This window comes from Buteo buteo, chromosome 2 (assembly GCF_964188355.1).
Source record: "Buteo buteo chromosome 2, bButBut1.hap1.1, whole genome shotgun sequence".
NCBI classification, from domain to species: domain Eukaryota; kingdom Metazoa; phylum Chordata; class Aves; order Accipitriformes; family Accipitridae; genus Buteo; species Buteo buteo.
The window spans coordinates 74,697,872-74,720,643 of record NC_134172.1 but is presented as its reverse complement, the minus strand read 5'-3'; the positions used below and the strand labels follow the sequence as shown (position 1 = coordinate 74,720,643).

The window sequence follows — 22,772 nt, the reverse complement described above, 5'->3', positions numbered from 1 at the left end:
GACCCGTATTGTCACCAGCATGGCATGATTTCCAGTAGCTGTGGAACAGATTAGGGTCATCAGCAGAGAGAATAGCAGAGCTTTACCAGCACAGCCCAGTATGGCTTACACAGGCAGAGAAAGGAGATAAATCCACAGCTATCAAAGGTAGGAAGCATTATTACTGACCTGTACATTTTATACAATAGTGACCATAACTCCATGTTTCTTGACAGTGTTATTTCATAGGAAAATGTGCAGTAACTTTGCCATTTTAAATTAAGGCAGAAGGAGCACAGTGAAGAGATGATGGAATTTATAGTCTGTTGGAAATCATGTTGATACTGGCTTTTTATTGTATTGTAATTTGCCTTTTGTACAATTATTTATTCTCCCCTGTACAATGTACTTGAGAAACTTTTAAGATTAAAGGCAGTCAAAAATGATAGTGGAGTTAGATAGCAAGCATTTTTTTTAAGGGGTTAATTCTTTTGTTGTTTCATTAAGAGAATAGGGCAGCAAGCAAACTTGGAATTTCATCACAAATTATGCAGTTAAGAAAAATTTGCTTTGCCTTTTGATCTATAAACATTGTACTCTTGATAAAACTACAACCATGCTGCATGAGCTCTAAAATTACAGATGCATTACAAATAAATATTAAGTGTATTCAATAACTATTTTGGGTGTTATCATTGGTACATAAGCAGCTTTTTTTAGTCTGGTAATTTTTGTGTCATGCTAAATCCCCCCAGTTTTAATATTTGCATAGGAAGACATCATTCCTGTCAACTTCAGTCCACGTTCAGCTGACACCTGCTTCAGTTAAGAGGTGACCTCAGTGGGAGTTCCACCCATGGTGATTATGTTAAGTCCATTATACACGCATCTGGACATCAGTTGTGTAATTACATGGCAAAGCTTGGGTGTATTCACCTGAGAACCTGCAGACTCCTGTATATGTGTATCTTTCACTTTCTTGGTCCATAAAATACTTTTCTGATGACTCCGAAAACCTTTATGTGCATTCCTGTGCCTATGGCTGGAAAGACAACAGCAGGTTTCAACTACCCTCTGCTTTGCAGCACAGTCTTGAGACAAGAGAAGGCAACTGTAGATCAGCCTCTTGATCTACTCATACTATAATTAGATGCACCTTTATGAACTGAAATATAAGCTGTTCTGTTCCCTTTTTAATTAGATGTCTGCCTTCTACCAGAACTTCTCTTCAGGGTATTTTTATTAAACAATGCAAACTAACCACAAATAAAAAATTACTGTTATTACAGTACAGGTTTTATGTCCAGAGGTACAAAATAAAAGCAATAAAATAAGACCTTTTTTTATCTGAAAAACAAGTAGAACTGATATTGCTGAAATGGGTATTTCTTAGTTTAGCATACTGCTAGCTTCCAAAAATAAATCCTGCACATGCTGCAGAGAAAAATAGTGTTTTCTTTGCCATTTTTGTTAGCATCATCAGGAAGATCCACATTTTGTATTTAGATGTTATGAATCGAAAGGAAATAATCCTTCATACCTTTATAGTCAGAGGCCCAGTTTGACTTGCTGCCATTTACAGCTGTGTATTTTTTTTAAAATCTCTGTCCGTAACCAGTAAGCAGCCTAGTATCTGAATATCCTATGGTATCTGGAAAAGAAGAACAAAAATGTTTCAATTTCCATTCTATTACATAACTATTATTTTATTCCAGACCTTCAGGACAGGGAGATGGCATTTGACAGGAGGGTATTCTTTGTCAGGCTATCATAGATGCTAAAATCTGGTTGAACAAGGAGAGACATGCCAGGACAGAAGAATGTCTGCTACTGTACGTATTATTCTGTACTTGTACTTCTGTACTGGTCCTCTGTGAAGGAGCAATATGCTAAATAAGTCTGTCATCAATTATTACTAGAGTTTTTCTGCACCAAAAGAGAAACTGCAAAGAGATATAAAGATTAAAAGTGTATGCTTAGTTATTTTCAAAAGTAATATTATTTGTGTTCATTATGTCTTTTTGTTTTGTTTTGGCATGTTATTAGAGATCTTTAGTTTAAAATACTTCTGATTTAACACCAGTCATGTTGTGGATTTACTTGGCTTTTCAGTGTCATCTCTTCAGTCTACCTGGACCTACTTGGTCTCACTTTTTTGGCCTCCCTGGACCCCTCCAGTGTCAAGACTTCAGCCTCCTTGGAACACTTTAAACTCCCCTTTTCAGATTCTTTGGATTTATCCAGTCTGAGCTCTTCATCCTCTGTGGAATTCTCCAGTCTCACTACTTCATCTTCTCTGGACCTTTCAAGTCTCACATCTTCAGCCTCTTCGGACCTCTCCAGTAACTCCTCTTCAATCTCCTTAGAGCTCTCCAGTCTCACCTCTTCAGATTCGTGGGAGCGCTCCAGTTTTACTTCTTCAATTTCACTGGACCTATCAAGTCTCACTTCATCAGGGTCTCTGGATCTCTCTGGCGACAGTTCTTCAATCTCCTTAGAGCTCTCCAGTCTCACCTCTGTACCCTCCCCAGATTTCTCCAGTCCTACTTCTTCACCCTCTCTAGACCTCTCCAGTCTCACTTCTTCGTCATCCCTAGATGTTTCCAGTCACACCTCCTCAGCTTCCTTGGACTTTTCCTGTACAATCCCTCCATCTTCACTAAGTGTCTCAGAGCGCACCTCCTCAACCTCTTCAGAATCACTAGATCTCACCGATTTTAACTATTTCATGTTTCAGGGCTCCTCTGACTTATCCTCATCAACCTCTCAGGATGTTTCTAATCTCATCTCTACACCATTTCTGGATGTTTCCAATCTCACTTTTCAGGATGCTTCTTCCCACACTTCCTCAGTTTCTTTGGACGTTTCTAATCTCACATCTTTAGTTCCCCCAGACCCATCCACTCTCACATTTCTGGATGTTGCTAATCGCACTGCTTCAGCTTCTCTTGATCTCTGCATCTAACCCTCTTAACATATTCCTTCTTCTCTCTGCAACCTCTCTACATGTTTCTAAACCTTCTTCCTTTATGTGCTCTTTTCTAAGTTCTGTCTCTGAAAGTTCTTATCTGAGGAAAGTTTAGGGCTTTACAAATATATCCTAGCATCTAAACAGAACTGGGCATGAAAACAGGTCATACAAATCTATAATGGTGCCTTGTTTACAGCTGCATAAACATCAATATATATATCTGGCATTTTTGTAGAGCACAATTTCTGTCACTAATTTCCATTCTGTCTCAGCATGGTACCTCCCTCAAAAGTTTAACTTTTTTAATTCATGCTGAATTTTTATCTATCAAAATCAACAAATAGTAAATGGAGCTAAATGTGCAAATAATTGCGTCCAAGTTTTATATCTCCATTACAGATTTAAATCTGAATGCACTGCACAGAATTGCAGGCACAGGCATTTCAGATGGAGGTGCAGAGAGAGAAGATTTGGCAGGAAAAGAAAACTGGGGGAAAAAGAGCAGGTGAGGACAGGGGGTAGGGAGAAGAATCAGAGAAGGTGTGGGGCAGGAATAGAGGGACATGTAGCTGGAAGAAAGATGTTCAACTCTGCTAGCATAATATTTTTTTCTGCCAAGCCATATCTGTGGCCTGGGCTGCCCATGAGGCTTAAAATAATCTTATTGATAATTATTTTACCTATTAAATCATCAGATGTTACCATTAAAACAGCATTTGTATGTAACATCCCCTTTATCAATATACTACATATATAAGAAGTAGTGCAGTTACTTGTGTTGCATCAAATATGTTGCATAGGTAGCAGAGAGGGGCTCCTTAAATCTTTGGTGCTTTCTTGTATCTTTTTGTTATCATTGTTATAGCTAGGTTTTAGAAAACAAATATGTTTTGTTTCTAAATCATATCACTGGCACTGTTTCTGTGTTAAAAGCACTATCATAAATATTATTTAATTTTTACAAGTTGGAAAGCTTTGCTCCAATATGCCATGTCTGTCTCAAAATTAGGATAGAAATGGCTCACACAAAAAAATAAACAAGGAAATAAATGCATGAAATAAGAATTATTTTCTGCCTCCTTTATACTAGCTATTTCTTTAAAATTAAGTAGAAAAGATTGTAATACATGGATTTTTAGAAATGAACCCCAAATTCAACAGGAGCAAAATTGTTCAGCAATTATTAAAAAAAAAAAAACAAATCATTGGTCCAGATGGAAGGAACTAGTGTAATGTAGCATCCTAAGGTGTCCACTTTCAAAAATGTCATCACAACTGGCACTAACTAGAGTCTTCTTCAGTAATTTCAGTAGAGAGATTAAGTAGGCAAATTAAGGACAGGAAATTCTCTCCATCTTCCCACTCTTTCTTCCTGGTTGGTGTTCCTACTAATTACACTAATAGGCAAACTTCTTTTACTGTCATATGCTATCCTGGAGACAGACTCTGACATATCTGGTGAACAATTGCTCTTTTTGTTCTGGTGGATCTATACTGACATTACAATGTGTGGATTGTTAATTGCAATGGCTCTGGCCTGAGATCTCTAATAAAGCTGAAAAATTACTCTGTGCTTTAAAAATGTCCTGTAAGTGAAAAACATCACTGCGTAGTGATGTCAAGTCACTGTGTGATTTCCAGGGATTTGCACTTCAGCAGATACGAAAATCAGCAGGAAGACAGAAGGCCTCTGTGCAAAGAGGACCAAAGTCACAAGCGTTTCCTCAAGACCTGTACAGCTTCTGGAAGATTCTTATATATTTTGTGACGTGGTTTGCCTCTGGACAGAAGGAATACAGAGAAGAGGTATACATACTTAAGTGCAAGGATTTAATAAAAACCCAATCCATAATCTCCTTAAGTCCTAATTATTTAAATGAACATTAGGTTACGACCAAATTGATTCCTTATCAAATATGATTCGAGTCCTCTCATAACTTTTTGCTTATTATATATGGAAAATTGTCTATTTTTCCATCAAGTGTCGACAGATGATGACAGCGTCTAGTTTGCTATGTTGTCTTTTATGAATTTGTTTAGAGCAAATGATTGAATATAATTTCAGACATATGCATAAATGGTCTTACATCCAAAAGAATCCCATGCTAAGGCATCATGTCTGATGGGATAAAACTGAGTATGGCACAGCCTGGCCACACATGGATTAAAGCCCCAAATTGCAGACAGTCTGTGTTTATAAAAATCATTGGCTTGTAAACCATTTTCTTCTTTACAGTCTTACCTAGAAAAAGCTAAGAACTGATGGCACAGAGGGGTAATGACAACTGATTTAGCTGGAAAAAACCCCATGCTTTTAACTACTTGCTTGGACTCTTAGATGACAACAGGACTACTTAGGAATGAGTTAATATGTAACTAACTAACCTAAGTGCTATATAACTAGCCATTTGCCTCACAGAAGAGTCAGGCTTTAACTTCTGTTCTTTAGTTAATTGACGTGTAGTGTGTTTCTGGCAAATTACCGGCTCTGAATCACGGAAGACCACACACACCCCACCTCCGAGGCAGGTCCCAGCCGGCCACATCCGGAGGCGGATCTGAGACCTTCCCAAAGAGGGAAGGTCCCAAACCTTTCCCAAACAGATCCCATCGGGGGGAACCGGGACAAACACGCCGGTTTGGAGCGGTGCTGACCACGTTGCTGTGCCTGCCGGCCGCCGCGGAGGGAAAAAGGCGGCGCCGCGGCCGGGGCGCCTCAGGAGGAAAGGCCGGGCGTCGCGTGCCTTATTCAGCCCTCTGATTGGTCGCTGCCAGAGGAGAGCGCTTGTGACTGGAGGAGCGGCTGGGTAGTTGCCATTGGTCAGACTCCCTGAGGTAATTCGGATTCCGATTGGCGGAAGGATCATTCCTGTTTGTTGACTGGCTGGAAGGCAGGGCTGTGGTCTTTCCCCTTCCGGTGGGCGCTGACCTTGCCCGGGAGCGGAGCCGCCCGTTCGCCCCCGTCTCTCGACCCCGCAGCCATGGTGGCGTACTGGCGGCAGGCCGGGCTCAGGTACTCGTCTGGCGGCCACGAGGCTCCTCTCGCGACTTCCGTGCGATAGCTGTGTCGGCCGGAGGCGAGGGCCTCGCAGGGAGGGCTGGCGGAGTCACAGGGGTGCCGCTGGAGGGGGTGGAGAAGCTTTTGGGGCGGGTTCGAGTCTCACCTTCGTTTTCTCGCCCCTTTTCTCTCCTGTCTTTAGTTACATCCGGTATTCCCAGATCTGTGCCCAGGTTGTTAGAGCAGCAATGAAGCCTCAGTACAAAGCAGAGGCAGAAAGGGCAGCAATGGCCACTGTGAAAACTCTGAAACCCAAGAAGGAATAAAATGTAAGTAAACTGAGTGGGCCGGGGTGCCTTATTGTAGCTTTTTATACGAGGAGTGTTGGTTTCCCGGTGTGAGTCGGGTTAATGACAGTCCGTAACTGCTCGATTCATTTCGTGCTCTATGTGGAAAAACGGCTCTGATCTTCATGCGTGAAACTGGAACGGATTGCTGACTGGTTTAGTACAAATGTATGCAGATGTCTCTGCATCCTGATGATTATGTGTGGGATGGGAAACTGCTTAATCTCGTTAGTTTGATAAAGTGAGATGTTACATCCATCAAGCTCTGCTTTTAACAATCTGGGGTTTGGTCAAAGTTATTATGGACTTATGCAAAACACCTGGGTTTCTGTAGTGATGTTCATAGGTTTCCTGTCTCTCACTTTACTAAGCCAACAGACAGCCTCTCCGAACTACTGTTTCCCCTAATTAGGAGACTTATTTGTGTAAGGGTTATCTACTACCTGTGAAAGATAGATGCTACTTGTACCTTCATTTGTGACATTGCATGCATCACAAGCAGCTGAAATCTCTTCTAAGTAGAACAGCTTCTGTTCCTGATCTGAGATGAAATATTACTACCTTTTGTTTGAAGCTGTCATGGTTTAACCCTGGCCAGCAACTAAGCACTGTGCAGCCACTCACTCACTTCCCCCCTACCCAGTGGGATGGGGGAGAGAATCAGGAAAAAAAAGTAAAACTTGTGGGTTGAGATTTAATAGAACAGAAAAGAAGAAACTAATAATGATAACACTAATAAAATGACAATAGTAATACTAAAAGGATTGGAATATGCAAGTGATGCACAATGCAATTGCTCACCATCCGCCGACCGCCACCCAGTTAGTCCCTAAGCAGCGATCCCCCTGCCCCCACTCCCCCCAGTTTCTATACTAGATGTGACATCCCATGGTATGGAATACCCCATCGGCCACTTTGGGTCAGCTGCCCTGGCTGTGTCCTGTGCCAACTTCTTGTGCCTCTCCAGCCTTCTTGCTGGCTGGGCATCAGAAGCTGAAAAATCCTTGACTTTAGACTAAACATTACTTAGCAACAACTGAAAACATCAGTGTGTTATCAAAATTCTTCTCATACTGAACTCAAAACATAGCACTGTACCAGCTACTAGGAAGACAATTAACTCTATCCCAGCTGAAACCAGGACAGAAGCATACATTGTATATATTCTTAATCGAATAACTTGTATTTTAAATCTCTCGTAGGAACTGATCTGTGGTGAATAACAGCAAACTGCAAAGCTGTAGGCAATCTCAAGACTCTGCGATACAATGTCATCACATTAACTGTAAAACTTGCCACTGTATGTAAATCAGCATGCTAATAAATGTAATTGCTGTTAAACAAATGAATGTGTGGAAGGTGGTGTTCCTCTTGAAATGAAGTACTCTATTTTGCAGAGACATTTACGTTTCGCTTGTCTTAAAATAGAAGACTACCATTCAGTGGCAACATACGTTTATTTTTAAGGCAGACCTATCGTTGGATATCATGCTGGTATTTCAGGTACATAAATGAGTGAGAGATTTGATTGTTGTTTAAAACTTTTCTGCCTACTTCATTTCAATGATTAATGATTACTTTGGAAAAATTTTTCTTCACTAAAACCTATGTCAACAGAGAATATAGGCATATAATTTTGATAATTAAAAATACCTCTGTCGGTTCTCTCTGCTGGAAGTGGTACACTGTTGACTTTAATATTCTCTGTCATCATGGTGTTCATCTTCCATTTGTGCTTAGAACAAAACTAACTTAGTGAAAACTGATTTGATGAGGCTTAGGGTTATGACTAAACTGGAAGCAGGATATTTTGCCATGAATGTGCTGTACAGGATCTAATCTCCAAAGCTGTCTGGAATACTGAGCAGTGAACTGGGAGTTGGAGACCTGGCATCCTGTAAGAGGTGGAGAAGGAGGCACAGAAACCCCTGCACCGTATGTTAATTGCTCAGCTATTGGTTGTCCTTCTTGTTACTGCTGTGTCACTTTACTGGGGGCAGAAGGACATGCGTTCACTGGGAAACAGTAAGAATGGAGGGTGACACTCCATCTGTTCTTGGTTTAGGGGGGCGAAGTCATACTTTCAGCTGTACTGGTTTGGGGGAAGTGTTTGCGTGTTCCTGCTGCTGTGTGTCTTCACAGCAAGTGTGACACTGTCCCACTGCACAGGAAGAAGTAGAGCATGCTTGCAGAATTGGCTGCAGGCTTACATTCACCTAGATGCTTCTGCTGTTGATGCTTCTGCTGTTGAGGTGTTACTTTCTTCAGAGTATAATAAACTCTCTCCTCTAATAAAACTAGCTCAATTTTTTCATGTAATTTGAAGTTAGTCCTTACAAGAATAAATTATTTTTGTCTATCAAATGTTTCAAGTATTAAAGTATTTTATAGAATGGTATATAATTTTTATTTTGAAGAATATTATAAATACAGTGTTAAGTAGATGGCTGTGAAAGGTAAGAATTTATTTTTTTCTGAAGTCAAGATATGTTTTTTATTTAGTGATTGCCATTGAACTTGTATCTAACTAGCTGCAAACCATTCTATCCATTTTGCTGTACTGAATGATAGGAAGAAAATTTACAGTAGTTAGTACATGGGGGGGAAAAAAACCCCACACACCGAAACTTTTACACAATGTTCACAACTTTCCATGCTAATATAACTCTATAGTTTGAAATAGAAACAAACCACACAATGATAATGAATACAAGCTCTGCAATAATATAAAAGCCAGCAATGTGATAGAACTATTAAAGTGACATTAAAAAAAGTAAGAATGTGCATATTCAGTCTTTTGCCCCATGTTCTTTCCCCTCCCCCCCCCCCGCAACTTACTTAAGGAACTGAACTTGTCTGCAGACCTACATCAGTCTGTGGAGTGTGTAATAAAATAGATAACTGCCTTTATAGGCCTCACAGATGTGCATGTGTTCTTAAAACAGTAACAAGTTCACAAAACATGGACTGTGTTTACCTGAGAATAAATAAATTTGATGAGTTGATAGCATATTCTGCTGTTGCTTATCATTCTGATTATATACACAGACACAGAGGCTGTATATTACATTCAGGATCGGGTGAAAATACTCTAAAAGTGAATACATTTACAAGAAAGGCTGTTACGAGACATCTTGTCTTCATAGTGGCTCTTTTTTTGGGAGCAATTCAGCGTCAACAGTTGTTTAGGAGAGTAAAGCATAGCTGCTATTAATTCCAAAAGCATTGTCTTGTAATACTGGATATATTTTGGCCAGATGCAGAGTAAAAATTCTTAAGAAAGGTGTTATTTTCAGTATGCAGATGATGGCTACTGCTTTTTCTTTAGTGAGTGTCCACAGGCGTATTCGGAGAATTTTTTTATATTACCATTGTTTTTACAGTGCTTCCTTTTCTGGGTTGGCTTCCACTTCTACCTCTTCATATTCCTCAACATCTGCGGTGGCATCCTGGTACTGTTGGTACTCGGACACAAGGTCATTGGTGTTGCCTTCTGCTTCAGAAAACTCCATCTCATCCATACCTTCACCAGTATACCAATGGAGAAATGCTTTTCTTCTGAACATAGCTGAGAACTGTTCAGAAACCCTGATGAAGAGCTCCTGAATGGCTGTGTTATTGCCAATAAAGGTAGCTGCCATCTTTAAGCCTCGCGGTGGTATGTCACACACAGCCACTTTGACATTATTAGGGATCCACTCCACAAAGTAGGAACTATTCTTGGTCTGGACAGCCAGCAACTGCTCATCCACTTCTCTGGTAGACATTCTGCCTCTGAAGATGCATGCCACGGTCAAGTAACGTCCACGACGAGGGTCACAGGCTGCCATCATGTTGCGTGCGTCAAACATTTGTTGAGTAAGCTCTGGCACCGAGAGCGCTCTGTACTGTTGGCTACCTCGAGCTGTCAGTGGAGCAAAGCCTGGCATAAAGAAATGCAGGCGAGGAAAGGGCACCATGTTAACAGCCAGCTTCCTCAGGTCTGCATTCAGTTGACCAGGAAAACGGAGTGACGTTGTGACGCCACTCATCGTTAGGGACACTAAGTGGTTGAGGTCACCGTAGGTAGGATTGGTGAGCTTTAAAGTTCTAAAACATATATCGTATAGAGCTTCATTGTCAATGCAAAAGGTTTCATCTGTATTCTCTATCAGTTGATGGATGGAGAGGATGGCATTATACGGCTCTACGACCGTGTCAGATACTTTGGGTGAAGGGACAACGCTGAAAGTGTTCATAATCCTGTCGGGATATTCTTCTCTGATTTTGTTGATGAGGAGCGTGCCCATGCCTGAGCCTGTACCACCACCAAGCGAATGGATGAGCTGGAAGCCCTGAAGGCAGTCACAGCTCTCACACTCATTCCTGACCACATCCATGACGTTTTCAATCAGTTCAGCGCCTTCTGTGTAATGGCCCTTTGCCCAGTTGTTTCCAGCACCTGAATTACCTGTAAACATAATTACAGAAAGAACAGCCACAAAGTTAACAAGAGAATTTTTAAAGGCTACAAAGATGGGAGTTAAAAGGCTGTTTTGGGGCAGTTGACTCTAGTTAGTTTGCTGACAGCATGATGTACATACCATGAATAAAATTGTCAGGTCGAAAGAGTGGGCCTATTTTGCTAGACCGTACACTGTCCATTGTACCAGGTTCCAGGTCCACCAAGATAGAACGGGGCACATATTTATGGGCTAGGACAAAAGAAAATGAATGCGAACAGTTACTGTTAGAAGTCAAAAAGACAGCCTTATAATCTACTCTGAAAAATCCAACCCACCTATAGTGATCTGGGGATATTTTTTCTCTTAATTACTTATTTTAACCTTCATGTTGGCTCCGCAAATTGCTCTGCCAACAGAGCTGAGCACTTACAGTAAGCCTCATTGAAGTACACGTTAATTCTCTCAAGCTGCAGTGATGCATCCCCACGGTAGTTCCCAGCGATGTCAATTCCATGTTCGTCACTTATCACCTCCCAGAACTGGAAAAGGAAAGAGGTTCAGTACACTCACAAAGATTTATTTTTTTTTCAGCACAACGTGTTCAGCACCAGCTCTGCTGCGCTTATGCCTGACTGCACATAAAGTGGGAACTGGGCCTGATGTGGGGGGTGTTTTGCCATTTACATATTAGATCGAGCAGGGATCCTCCTCTCCCCCCTCCCCTAATAAGGTCAAGGGAAAAGTTTAGTAGACCATTTATGCTTCTTAACTATCACTCATGCACTAATAGGTGGAGGCCCTCAATTTGCTCCCTTCATAGTAAAGGAAAATTGGTATTAGCTTAAATAACACAGGTACTAGTTGGTATGAGCTTAACAAAAATGTCGGGGGGTTGTGTGGATTGGGGAGGGCTGCTTTGAGGCCTGTCATGCACAAGTGGGACTGTGGCATGGCAAAGCTGGCTCAGACAAATTTGTATGTGAGCAATGCTTTCCACAAACAGATGTTGGTCCTAAGTGCCCTATCTTGACATTCATATGGATGTCTTGTGCTGGGGCTCTTATCTAGGCAGCAGCCACAGCGGTGTTAATGTAGACACACCCACCCACTATAATGACCAGGCTATTCTAATTTTAAAGGTGTCCTGGTTTAGCATTCAGTCTTGTTTTGAGTGTAGAAATAGACCATTGCCAACACGCGCATGGGATGTGTGTGTGTGCCCGCTTTTCTACAGGTCTTATTAGACATAAGCCGTTTCCAGGTCAAAGCCAACAGAAAAAAAATACAGCTCTTTAACTATCACACTGGCTGCATTCAGTCTGGGTCTAACATAACATTCCCTGGCCATCCACAGCTTCATGTTCCAATAAAAGGAATCAAGGTGAGGTTTGTGGGAGCAAGAAATGGAGGAAGAACACAAGGGAACAATCCTTCAGCTAGTATCTTCAAAGCTATTATCTTCAAAGACCTCTCAGCCCCAAATTAACCCAGATGATACTATTTTTGACAACTTCCTACTTAACAGTAAAAAAAAAAGCCCATCACACAGCAAAATCAATGTGTTTTTTTCTCCTAGCACACAAAGTCAGCAATGAGCAACTTCTCTCAAAGCAATAGCATACCAGTGTTTTAACTACACAAAAATACTCCAAATGACATGACGACCTCTCGCAGGAGGCCAGTTAGGCAGAAATCCTTAACTACACTTTATGCCACTCTTAGAAAAACCTAGTCGGTCACTGATAGCACAGGTCATTCTGTTGACTAATACAATCCCACATTAATGATTATAATGTGGCAGAGTTACTGCCATATGGCTGAACTAAAGTACTTGCATCACGATTTCGCAGCCCTGGAATTACTGGTCCTTCACTTGTCCCAGTATTTTGCAGACTACGTTAGTGCCCCTGAGAATATGAGTCCCAGCAGGAATGCTCTGGAGCACTTATAATCACTGTGCCATAGTTATTGCAGATGTTTCATTCTTTAACAGACTTAACATTAACCTCTGCACAAGGAACAAGCCCATCTTATGACTTTCATATTAAAATACTCATATTCACTGCTAATGTGCCATGCATCCTACTGTTGAGTTGACAAAGTAATAGTTCTCCCCAAAAGTCCCCATCTGTTAACGATGTTTGACCTGCTACCACTGATAGCACTTAACTACTAATGACCAATACTGAAAAGAGACCTTACCTTAGCTCCAATTTGGTTCCCACACTGGCCAATCTGAAGATGCACAATTTCACGCATTTTGTGTAGCTTAGACCTGTTGGTGGCTACAACCTAACAGGTTTTCTAGCTGCAGTCCCCAGAACAAGCCCTCTTTCTGCTGCTGTATCAGCTCCACCCAGTGCAGTCCGCCCCAAGGGGCCTTTTTATACTGGGGGGACTGTCACTCAGCAAGGGGAGTAGCCAGCTCCTCAGGCTGCTCACCAAAGCATTTCACAAGGAGGCAAAGTGCCTATTCACTGCCTGTGTACAGGGTACAAGAGCACAGGTACGTTACGGAGTGGCATGGAAAAGAAAACTGTCACATGCACTCCCTTACAATTAATTCCAGTTCTCTGTGCAGCAAACAGTGTGATTCATGAACATCTGTGCACACTGTATTTGTTTTTCATTATTTTATACATAATATATGTACAAATAAATATATATGCATATATAGAGATTATAGCCAAAACTGAGTGATCTTAATCTATTAAGTACATGTGTTTCTGACACCTAATTTAAATTTTACCATCATATATGTCATACGGGACAACATCCATAATAAGAACAGTAACAACTTTTGAGCAGTACCCTCCTATAATCACGACATTCAGCGCATTGCCAGGCAAACTTGCACTTCACTAATAAGCATCATTCTCAGTATCTAACTGCATGACAGAGGGGTACAGACAGGATCAGTAACAAAAAAATACTTTGTAAAACATCAGTATAAAATTGCACTCTCAGTGATATATGTTCTTTAAACATTTAATAAGAATTCATCAATTTCAGCCAAACTAAAATCTGAATCAACTTGTGACTAACTTGCACAGATGCTTTCTCTCTCTCTCCCTTCTCTTTTCTCTCTCTCTCCTCCTTTCCTGCCATTAAGAAATATAGTATTTCTTATATTTCTTATTTTCTTATATCTGAGATGTAGTATTCCAGAACTTGCCAGGAAAATGCTAGAGGTGAAAACCCAGTTCCACTTAAGTTAACTATAACACTCACTGTGTGAAATGTTTCACTGCATTAAAGGAAACGATGCAAGGCTGAGCAAAATGTAACACAGTCATGTTGCCTGCTGATAAACAGGACTAATATCACTGAGCGACAGAAGCCCAGAATGGACTGTCTTCTGGAAGCTTATAGTAGTTTTATTACATGTCAGAGGACTGTCAGTGCTTTGCAAGAACTATAATTAGGAAAGCACCTTAAGCTGTTTTGTATGAAAAGATGACAGTGGAAGGACTTGACTCATTGAAAGTAACTACTTTACCACTTTATGGGTTGCTAGAGATAAGGAATCTCTGACCTTCCATATTGTTCCAAAAGAAAAATCAGCTTATTCCAGACTTCCCCACCACAGATGATTTCCACTTCTTCCACTGGCCAACGGAGGAACAGACAACTGCTCCTAAGACAAAGTTTAGCACCAGAAGTGCATTGCAAAAAAGCAGCTAGCAAACATTCTGTCATCCTCTGCCAAGCTATGAGCTATCCTTGGTAGGGAGCAATAAAAGCAAGACTTTAAATTCAGGTCGATTAATTTTGTTTCCTTAAAACACATTAGTTTTATCATTTTCCAAAAAATAAGTATTCTCTAAACAGTTTAGTTTACTCAGCAAGACAACATAACAGTTATGTTCCATTGCCACATTGTAGATATTTTCTACCATGGCAGTGGATATCTTCTACAATTTCCTAAGACAAAATTCTGGAAAGGTTATTTGGACATTCACTTTGAAAGCAAATTTCATTTTATTCATGCACATTCCATATTTGTTTTCTCCAACAATGCTCAGCTAAAAGTAATAGTGCAATTCTTAGTTGTATATTCAATTGCTGCATTCTGAATGGGAGCTGCATTGACACAGTGTGCCAGAGAGCTACTAATACTAAATAAATACTACTTATAATATGCCATGTATTAATCTAAAATAGCCACAACTTATGAAGAGGCTAATTCACTGTCCAAAAAATCTAGCAAAATAATTTCAGCAATATACTTACTGAGAGCATTTCACATGCAAAATAAATAAATAAATAAATTTTTTTTAAAAAAGGAAGTGAAAGAAATATGCAATCACTTAACATTGGTTTTTCTCTTGCTAAAAATAGCTCCCTGGAATCATGTGCCTCTTCTGAATCACTTCCTTACAGAGTCTTAAAAATGATGGCACGTGACACAAAGTACCTGAGGTGCTTTGTGAAGCAGAGGTTGTTTTGGGCCTCTTTTCCCTCTGCTCCCCAGTTGCATTTCTGTGAACCTCCAAGTCTGTCTTTATACCAAACCTGGTACATGAAAAGCCTGTTTCTATGTAGATTTTGTTTGCAGGCCTGTCATTCCTCAGCTCTGAGAAACCTCAAGCCTCTTAACTGCCCGAGCACGCTTCCCAGGCGCAGCCATTGAACATGTGCTATTGCAGATTAGCGGTGTCAGCGTCACCAGAGAAAGAGCAGACGGTGGCGGAAGGGTTGGCTTTGAGGGACTTTTGGCACCGCGGAGATTAGGAGCAGCCTGGCATTGGGCACAGCTATTACCAGCCTGTCCTGCTGTGTTTATTATCAGGCTGCCCACTGCTTCCATTGCCTTCGGGGTGGGCCCTAGATATCAAAGCCCTGGTGATGGGTGTAAGCTAAGACCACAAACAAGCCAGGTTTTTTTGGTTACTGGGGTTTTTTTTGTTTCTGTTTTTCTTGGGGTTTTTGGGGGTTTTTTTAGTGCAACCACAGTACCCACTAGCATGTGCAGGGAGGCGTTCTGGGATACTTTTTCTTAATATGGTTTGTTTTGAAGGAACTAGCTTTTCACAGTAGCAGTGAAGATTGTTGAGAAGAAAGCCTATTCAAGTTGAGATAAGCCTGGCTACAGGCCACCACATAATTTCAGAGAGATCTGTGAATGGCTATCAGGCGAGCTGATGCTAGTCTCAACTAATCTGTGCTAGCTACTTCATCCTTAGGAATGCTACCAAAACCCGTTGCATTCAACAGGCAATAAAGACTACCTACTTCACATTTTCATTTCTGTTAGTAAGAAAAATTATTTAAAGACTGCCTCCCTCTGGCAGGTGGTCCAAAGGAAATAAGGCAGGACTGCCTACTCTAAGTTATCATCAGTGTAATGAGCCCCATACGTTTAAACAAATAGGTTTTGGTACAATTGGAGTGCACAACCGAGTGGCTCGTTACCTTTCCCACGCTGCAGGTCTATGACCCGGCAAAAACTTGGGGCTTGCAGCATGCGAATTTATCTGCTGGGTAGTGCCCTTACCCTGGACCCTACCGCCACAACTGCATTTACTGTTCAGTTCGGGTCACTTGATGAATTGCCGAAAAGGTCAACTGCACAGAAGTCAGGCTCAGTTCTTGCTCTGCTGTTCCTTTTGTTGCATTGGTTCTCAGTGCCTCAGTTTCTCTATTCATAATGTGGAGCTAATAAACCTCATGCCTCTTATAGAAAGTGCTGAGAGCTAAGGAAGAAAAGCTACGAGGGAAGAACTGGCTGTGGTTTACTAAACCTGTTTACCAAGCATGAAAGCCCTAGGCAACATAAGGAAAAGAGACTGGTAGTCCACTCACACAGATACTTAAACTTTCTGCAGGAGAATTAGGAAACTATTTTTACTATTGACTAAATCTTGTAGCAGATCATAATCTTCAAATGTTCTGAACCCTAAAGCATAGCCTAAAAGTGGACACAGGTCTGTATTCCTTTTGTAAATTGTAGCACAAAAGGTCTTGAGAAATTAAAAACGTGCGATTAGCGAAAAAACCCAACCAAACAAACCCCCCCCCCCCAGCCTGCCTGCTCTGTGCAATTGCACAGTCTTGCACAACGCTGATGCATTAGGCCAAAGGTAAAGGAACCCGCACCCAGCCACGCAGGGTCTGCGTCTGTCCCCCACACAAGCCCTCTTTCACAACCCCTGTGTTGAGAGCAACCGCATATATTGAATCAGCACAGTATTTAAATGGATTTTCCTATTAGGTTTGGGGTTTTTTTTTGGGGGGGGGGGTGTGATCAAAATCGCTTCATGTTTGAGCATGAGATGGAGACTCCACTGCCCGTGGAGTGGGTGCTGCTGCGCCCTTCACGGCCCGAGAGCAGGGAGGGCGAACACCGCGATTTCAGGTCTCTCACTACTTTTACTTCTTACCCCCCCAAAAAACGAACCAGCCGTCATTAGGAAGGACCCCGCGAGGCGCACGCCGCACCTGGCGCTAGCTCCGCTTCCAGCGGACAGACGGTGATAAAAAACCCCAAGGAACGAGGACGGGGGAAGCTCCGCGTCCCCCGACCACGCCGTGCCGTGCCGTTCCGTGCCGCCCCCAGCGCCCCGCCCGCCGGCACCGCCTTCCCCCCCCCCCCCCCCCTTAAATGCCGGCGCCGTGGAAGGAGGTGGTACCTCTCCCAGCATGGCCGAGCTGTGCCGGCGTCCCGCATCCCTCCTCCTCCTCCTGCTCTGGGGCTGCCTCTGCCCCCCCGCCCGCGCCGGCCTCTACTTCAGGGAAGGGCAGCGCTGCTACAAGCCGGCTCCGCGCAAGGCTCCCGGACTGAGGTGAGGGCTCGGCCCCCGCCTGCACGGGGGTTTTGCAAACCCGGCATCGCCCGGTCACCGGGGACGGGGATGGGGTCTGGTCCCCGGGGCGGCCCTGGACCCCCGGGGGGGGGGGGGAGGGAAGGGGAAAGGGGGGGTGTCTTGTGGGAGGGGGGTCGCGCGGGGCGCAGCGGCGGTCACGAGGCCGGTCACGCTGCCCGCCGTCACGTGACCCGCGCCGCTCGCTGGACACTCGCAGCCTCGTTACGAAACTCCGTGAAAGCGGAGTTGGTTTTTGTTTTTTTGTTTTTTTTTTTTTTTTTTTTTTTTCCAAAAAATCCCCTAATTTGCCTGAAAATACAGGCCTGGCCAGCAAGGGAGCTCGTTCCTTCTTTTTGCCTCCCCCCCAGGACCTACCCCCGCCCGCACGAGTACCTGGACGTCTCCGCGCTGCCCCAGAGCTGGGACTGGAGGAACGTGAACGGCGTCAATTACGCCAGCACCACTCGGAACCAGCACATCCCCCAGTACTGCGGGTCCTGCTGGGCCCACGGCAGCACCAGCGCTTTAGCAGGTATGCTGGGTGCTGCCTGCTCACCCGCCGAGCTGGTTGCCCCCAGCGATATACATGGGTTTTGGTAAGCAAAGGAAGTTTTATCTTCAGCTTGCAAAATAGCTGGTATAAAGACGAGGTGCCAAGTTAGTGACTAATGGCGGCAAGAACCGAGGCCGAGACGTTTGGGAATGCACCAGGAACAGTGGGAATTCCCAAGCTGAAGGCAAGGAGGTTTGGTTTCAATAAAGAAAGCAACCAGAGAGAGCTGTCCCCACCCTCTCGGAATTGTGCGAGGGGCAAACGCTGGCATGGTTAAAAAGCTGTTTGCAGAAGGAACTCATGCATAGCCCCTGCCAAACCGCTGTTTAGGGCCTGGGATAAGAACTGGGGTTTCCGCCCCTCTTCTTGGAGGTGCGGTGATGGTAGCAGCAGATGCAAAAGCAGTTATTTTGTCTCCTTCCCTTTTTTGGTACCTCAGCCTGCCACACTACATCTACAGCAGCAAGGGGCTGCTCCAGCAATGCCTGGACATGAGGAAACGAAAGAAGTTGCCTCTTGTGGGAAGGGCCCACAGTGTATCAGCTTGAAGAGCCCTCTCACTCAAATGAACTGACTACCACAGCATACAGACCAATCTAGTTTCAGCAGATACCGATCAATCAGCCACCTTCTTGGGAAAAAGGGAGGTAGGGGTTTGCTTTAGTTGGGAGAAGTATTTTCCCTAGAGGGAGTACATGATGATTTGCATGCAACAGTAACATGCTGCAGAAGTACTGTTTGCAGAGGGAGGCTGCAAGAGGCTTAACTTTCAAGGAGAAAGAGAGGAAATTGTGCAGAAATGGGAAGACAAGACAGGTGTGAGCAAGCACCATGAGTCACAAAGGATCCGTTCTTAAGCAGTACAAGAATACAGACAACGTATGAAACCTGCCATGATGTAGTGAAGTACTAGGACAGATAAAATACAGCAACTTCTTAATTGCATAGCTTCAGTTAAAACTTAATTTTGTATGTAGTATACCGGTATGTGCATCTTTAAGTTATATAAAAAGTTGGTTTTAAAAAATCAGGATTTTTTTTCTTAACTGCTGTGAATAGTTAAAGCATTCATTCCCTGTCTTGTTGCTGGAAGAGTAGGCTGGGATAATGCTGCCCAGTTCTGTCAAATATAGCTGAATGTTGTTAGTACTAATAGGATTAAAAGCACTACAGTGGCATCAGACAAGATTGCTAATGCACTGTGAGAAGCAGTTTATAAATACTCATCGGGATGCTTTTTTGCCAAGTAAGCTAGTTGTTTCTGACAAAATAAGGCAGCAGGATGGTGATGCCTGTCTGAGATGGCAGGGTAACAGTGAGATGTTGACGTAACAGTGAGGATATACTTCCGAAAGCTTCTCGTTGCTTTAAGTTTGTGAAGACTCTCGGAGCCAGACCTCGGCTGCATGGGCTTATACTCTCTGCATGGGTTTATACATAAGTCTTTACTCCTGTAAAAGAGGCTAGTGAGAGCTAGTTTTACAATGTGTGTTTGAAAACTCTTTGCTGTCAAAGACAGGAAACAGATGTGGAAGTTTTCAGAAGCTGTGACTTGAATTAAAAGAGATCTAGAGCACTTCAAGGCTTTAAACAGATCTTATCTGCACAGTTCTGAATTTTTAATGGAAAAAACTTCTAATGGAAACCCACAATAATAACTCAGCCTGTTGGTTTGAGTTAGGTCATGCTATGTGCCTCACTGTCAACAGTAGAGGATTTTCCAACCACAAGTACTGTTGCCTGCAAACAGTTACAAGTTCAATGAAAGAGAGACAGTTTTAACACTAGTTGCAATGTATAGCCACCCACATATTCCACTAACAAAACCCACTTTCTTATCCTTACAGATCGAATCAACATAAAGAGAAAAGGTGCATGGCCTTCTGCCTACCTCTCTGTTCAGAATGTGATTGACTGTGCTGATGCAGGATCCTGCGAAGGTGGAGACCACTCAGGTGTTTGGATGTATGCCCATGACCATGGCATTCCAGACGAGACCTGCAACAACTACCAAGCTAAGGATCAAAGTATGATGCCTATTTGGTTTGCTGTAAGGCTTCATCCCAGGTTTAGCAGATTTTTTTTTATATATATATATATATATAAAAATATATATAAAAAAAGACAGTTTCTTGGGTTTTCAGTATACTGTTTTGTGCCTTTCTGTGTAATACCTGCTGTTTGACTGACAGAACAGGTTTTCTTTGCAGGCCTCTCTGTGTCTCTCTACTCTAGCCAGATAGCAAAGCATTAAATCATGCCCAGACAAGTTTGCACAGCTAAGTTGTTTTAACTTAATCTCCTAAGTGTCTGATATACAATCTCTAATGTACCAAAATATTTACAAGTGTCACTTCAAGCTAAACAAAGGAGAAATGTAACCTTTGTCTGGTCATGTATGACTGGAATAGTTTCTGTATCTATACAGAAGCACATCTGAAACACTTTCTCCTCAAAGCACTTATGCCTACGAAGTAAAGAATAGTAACTAGTGATTTTAGGGACTTTTTAAATGTGGCTTCCAGAAAAGAATTTAATTCACCAGAGACAGTATTAATATCTGCTTCAAATAAGTTAAAAGGAAAAAAAGCGTAGTGTCATTATCATTAATTCACTTGAAGAAAAGCATTCTCTTGCAGTGATAATCTCACTTTTGTTTTGTAGAGTGTAAGAAGTTTAACCAGTGTGGAACTTGTGTCACTTTTGGAGAATGCCATGTGATAAAGAACTACACTCTCTGGAAAGTTGCTGACTATGGGTCTGTCAGTGGAAGAGAAAAAATGATGGCAGAAATCTATACTAATGGACCAATTAGGTAAAAAAAAAAAAATAAAATCTTGAATGGTAAAAAAGAAAATGTTTATCTACTAGTAATATTGGGATTGAAATACTTGAAACTCAGTCTAATGACTGAAGTGTACTTCTCTACTCCAGCATATGTTAGCAGCTCTGCACTAATATGCAGACTTTAGCTTGCTTGTGGATAAATTAAGCTCTGAAGTCAAAATGCAAAAAAAACCAATTGTTTTTTAGCCAGGCCCCTGCCCTGATCTCCTTGTACAAAAAAAAAATGCTTTCTCTATTTTATTACAGCTGTGGCATAATGGCTACTGAAAAGTTGGATGCTTACACTGGAGGACTTTATACAGAGTACAACACCTCACCTGTGGTGAATCACATTGTATCTGTGGCTGGCTGGGGCGTAGAAAATGGAACAGAATACTGGATTGTTCGTAACTCATGGGGTGAACCCTGGGTAAGGAAACATGGGAACAAACATATTTGCAGAATGACTTTAGAGGAAAGGTGGGTTTTCTTACTTGCAAACAGGAAGCTGCAAAGCTAGCGTGTGGATAGGAAAAGTAAAACTTTCTTTGAACTAGACTAGCAATTAAAAAATGAAGACAGGGATATTCAGCCAAAGTTACTTGACTAATGTCAACTCAATCCCAAATGCTACCCTTCTGTGGACATGCAGCTCCTGTTACGGGCAACTGTTAGTTACTGTTAGTTGTAGGCAAAAATCAAGTCACATAACTGGAAGAGATGAGGGGGATGTAAATACACCAAAGCAGATGGCCCATTTAAACAAGGCTGCCCTGAGAACCCAGTGTTACACTTCATCTTGAGGGAATTCCTAGATTCACTTACAAATCATTCATACTTAGAAGACAGAACAGACTCAATAGCATACATTTTCTATAGTTATGTTTTCTAATTCACAATACAAATTGATTCTTTACAGGGTGAAAGAGGGTGGCTGAGAATTGTGACAAGTGCATATAAGGGTGGAAGAGGAGCAGAGTACAATCTTGCTATTGAAGAAGACTGTGCATATGGAGATGCTGTAGTTCCTTGATTCTATATTATACATCTTTCTGTTTAGGAACTGCTTTGTTTGGAAGCTTCCCAGCACAACCTTTTTCTGTTTAAAGAATAGTAGTCAAACTCTTTTACAGTTCAACACCATCAGGCAGCTCTGCAAAATTAGCCCAGATAGCAACACACAATGTCTTCAGAGTAAAATAAATACAGAGCTGCCTTTATATAATTATTTACAACTTAGAGTAATTTACTCATGAGAAAGTTGTCTGCCTTGATGCATGGTATTTAAATTGTATTGACTTAATCACAGGAACTGTGTATGTAAATCTCTGTATATTTTTAAATACAAATTACGTAGACATACCGGGAAGGAAAAAGTATACTCAATATTTGGGTCTAGAGCTTATATTAAATTCTCTGACAATATCAAGCAAATACCATCTCACAGTGATGCAGATGAAAAACAAAGCTAAGTCTAGAGACGATATATTAAAAAACTAAATCCCCTGTTGTTTCCTTGGCCTTCTGGTGAAACAGTGTTGTTGGAAGTATCATATAATGCACTTGCTTTTATCCAACTAAAATGATGTAACAGGAATTACATTGATCAAACAATAAAGTCTAAAAGCTTCTTAGTTATTTAGTCTTGTCTTTACTCACATTCCTTGCTTTAATATGTGATTGGCTGTGCCATTTTTCTCCTAAAGCAGCAAAGTATTAATTGCCACAACCCAGAACTCTTATCTAATTTGAAGAAAGGTAGTAAATTCTCTTCCTTAGTAACTGGCTCAGTTTTAAGTGGCAAATCAGTGCCATATCAAATATTACTAACTAGCATTGTTAACTGC

At 41.9% G+C, this 22,772-nt stretch overlaps 3 protein-coding genes and 1 long non-coding RNA gene across 6 annotated transcripts; 2 read left to right on the top strand and 2 right to left on the bottom strand.

Annotated features, from left to right (window-relative positions):
• Positions 1-934: 934 nt before the first annotated feature.
• Positions 935-5,546, bottom strand: LOC142026846 (uncharacterized). Its single transcript, XR_012648937.1, has 3 exons — positions 5,336-5,546; positions 1,520-1,630; positions 935-1,021 (listed from the first exon to the last, which is right to left on the bottom strand). It is a non-coding gene; the product is annotated as an uncharacterized LOC142026846 (long non-coding RNA).
• A 160-nt stretch (positions 5,547-5,706) lies between these two features.
• Positions 5,707-7,640, top strand: ATP5F1E (ATP synthase F1 subunit epsilon). The gene is made up of 3 exons (XM_075020230.1): positions 5,707-5,963; positions 6,151-6,277; positions 7,498-7,640. The coding sequence occupies exons 1-2, from the start codon at positions 5,932-5,934 to the stop codon at positions 6,272-6,274; spliced, it is 156 nt and encodes a 51-aa protein (XP_074876331.1). The 5' UTR covers positions 5,707-5,931; the 3' UTR covers positions 6,275-6,277; positions 7,498-7,640.
• A 93-nt stretch (positions 7,641-7,733) lies between these two features.
• Positions 7,734-17,507, bottom strand: TUBB1 (tubulin beta 1 class VI). Of its 3 annotated transcripts, none has more exons than XM_075020154.1 (4): positions 17,373-17,507; positions 11,171-11,279; positions 10,879-10,989; positions 7,734-10,745 (listed from the first exon to the last, which is right to left on the bottom strand). In XM_075020154.1, exons 1-4 carry the CDS (start codon positions 17,382-17,384, stop codon positions 9,673-9,675), a joined length of 1,305 nt encoding a protein of 434 aa, XP_074876255.1. In that variant the 5' UTR covers positions 17,385-17,507; the 3' UTR covers positions 7,734-9,672. The 3 variants fall into 3 exon arrangements, with proteins under 3 accessions (XP_074876255.1, XP_074876264.1, XP_074876245.1); XM_075020163.1 differs by lacking the exon at positions 17,373-17,507 and adding an exon at positions 15,158-15,235; XM_075020144.1 differs by lacking the exon at positions 17,373-17,507 and adding an exon at positions 12,943-13,199.
• CTSZ (cathepsin Z) lies at positions 17,345-22,559 on the top strand. Its single transcript, XM_075020204.1, has 6 exons — positions 17,345-17,525; positions 17,915-18,078; positions 19,947-20,126; positions 20,764-20,914; positions 21,193-21,355; positions 21,845-22,559. Exons 1-6 carry the CDS (start codon positions 17,383-17,385, stop codon positions 21,956-21,958), a joined length of 915 nt encoding a protein of 304 aa, XP_074876305.1. The 5' UTR covers positions 17,345-17,382; the 3' UTR covers positions 21,959-22,559.
• The last annotated feature ends 213 nt before the right edge of the window (positions 22,560-22,772 follow it).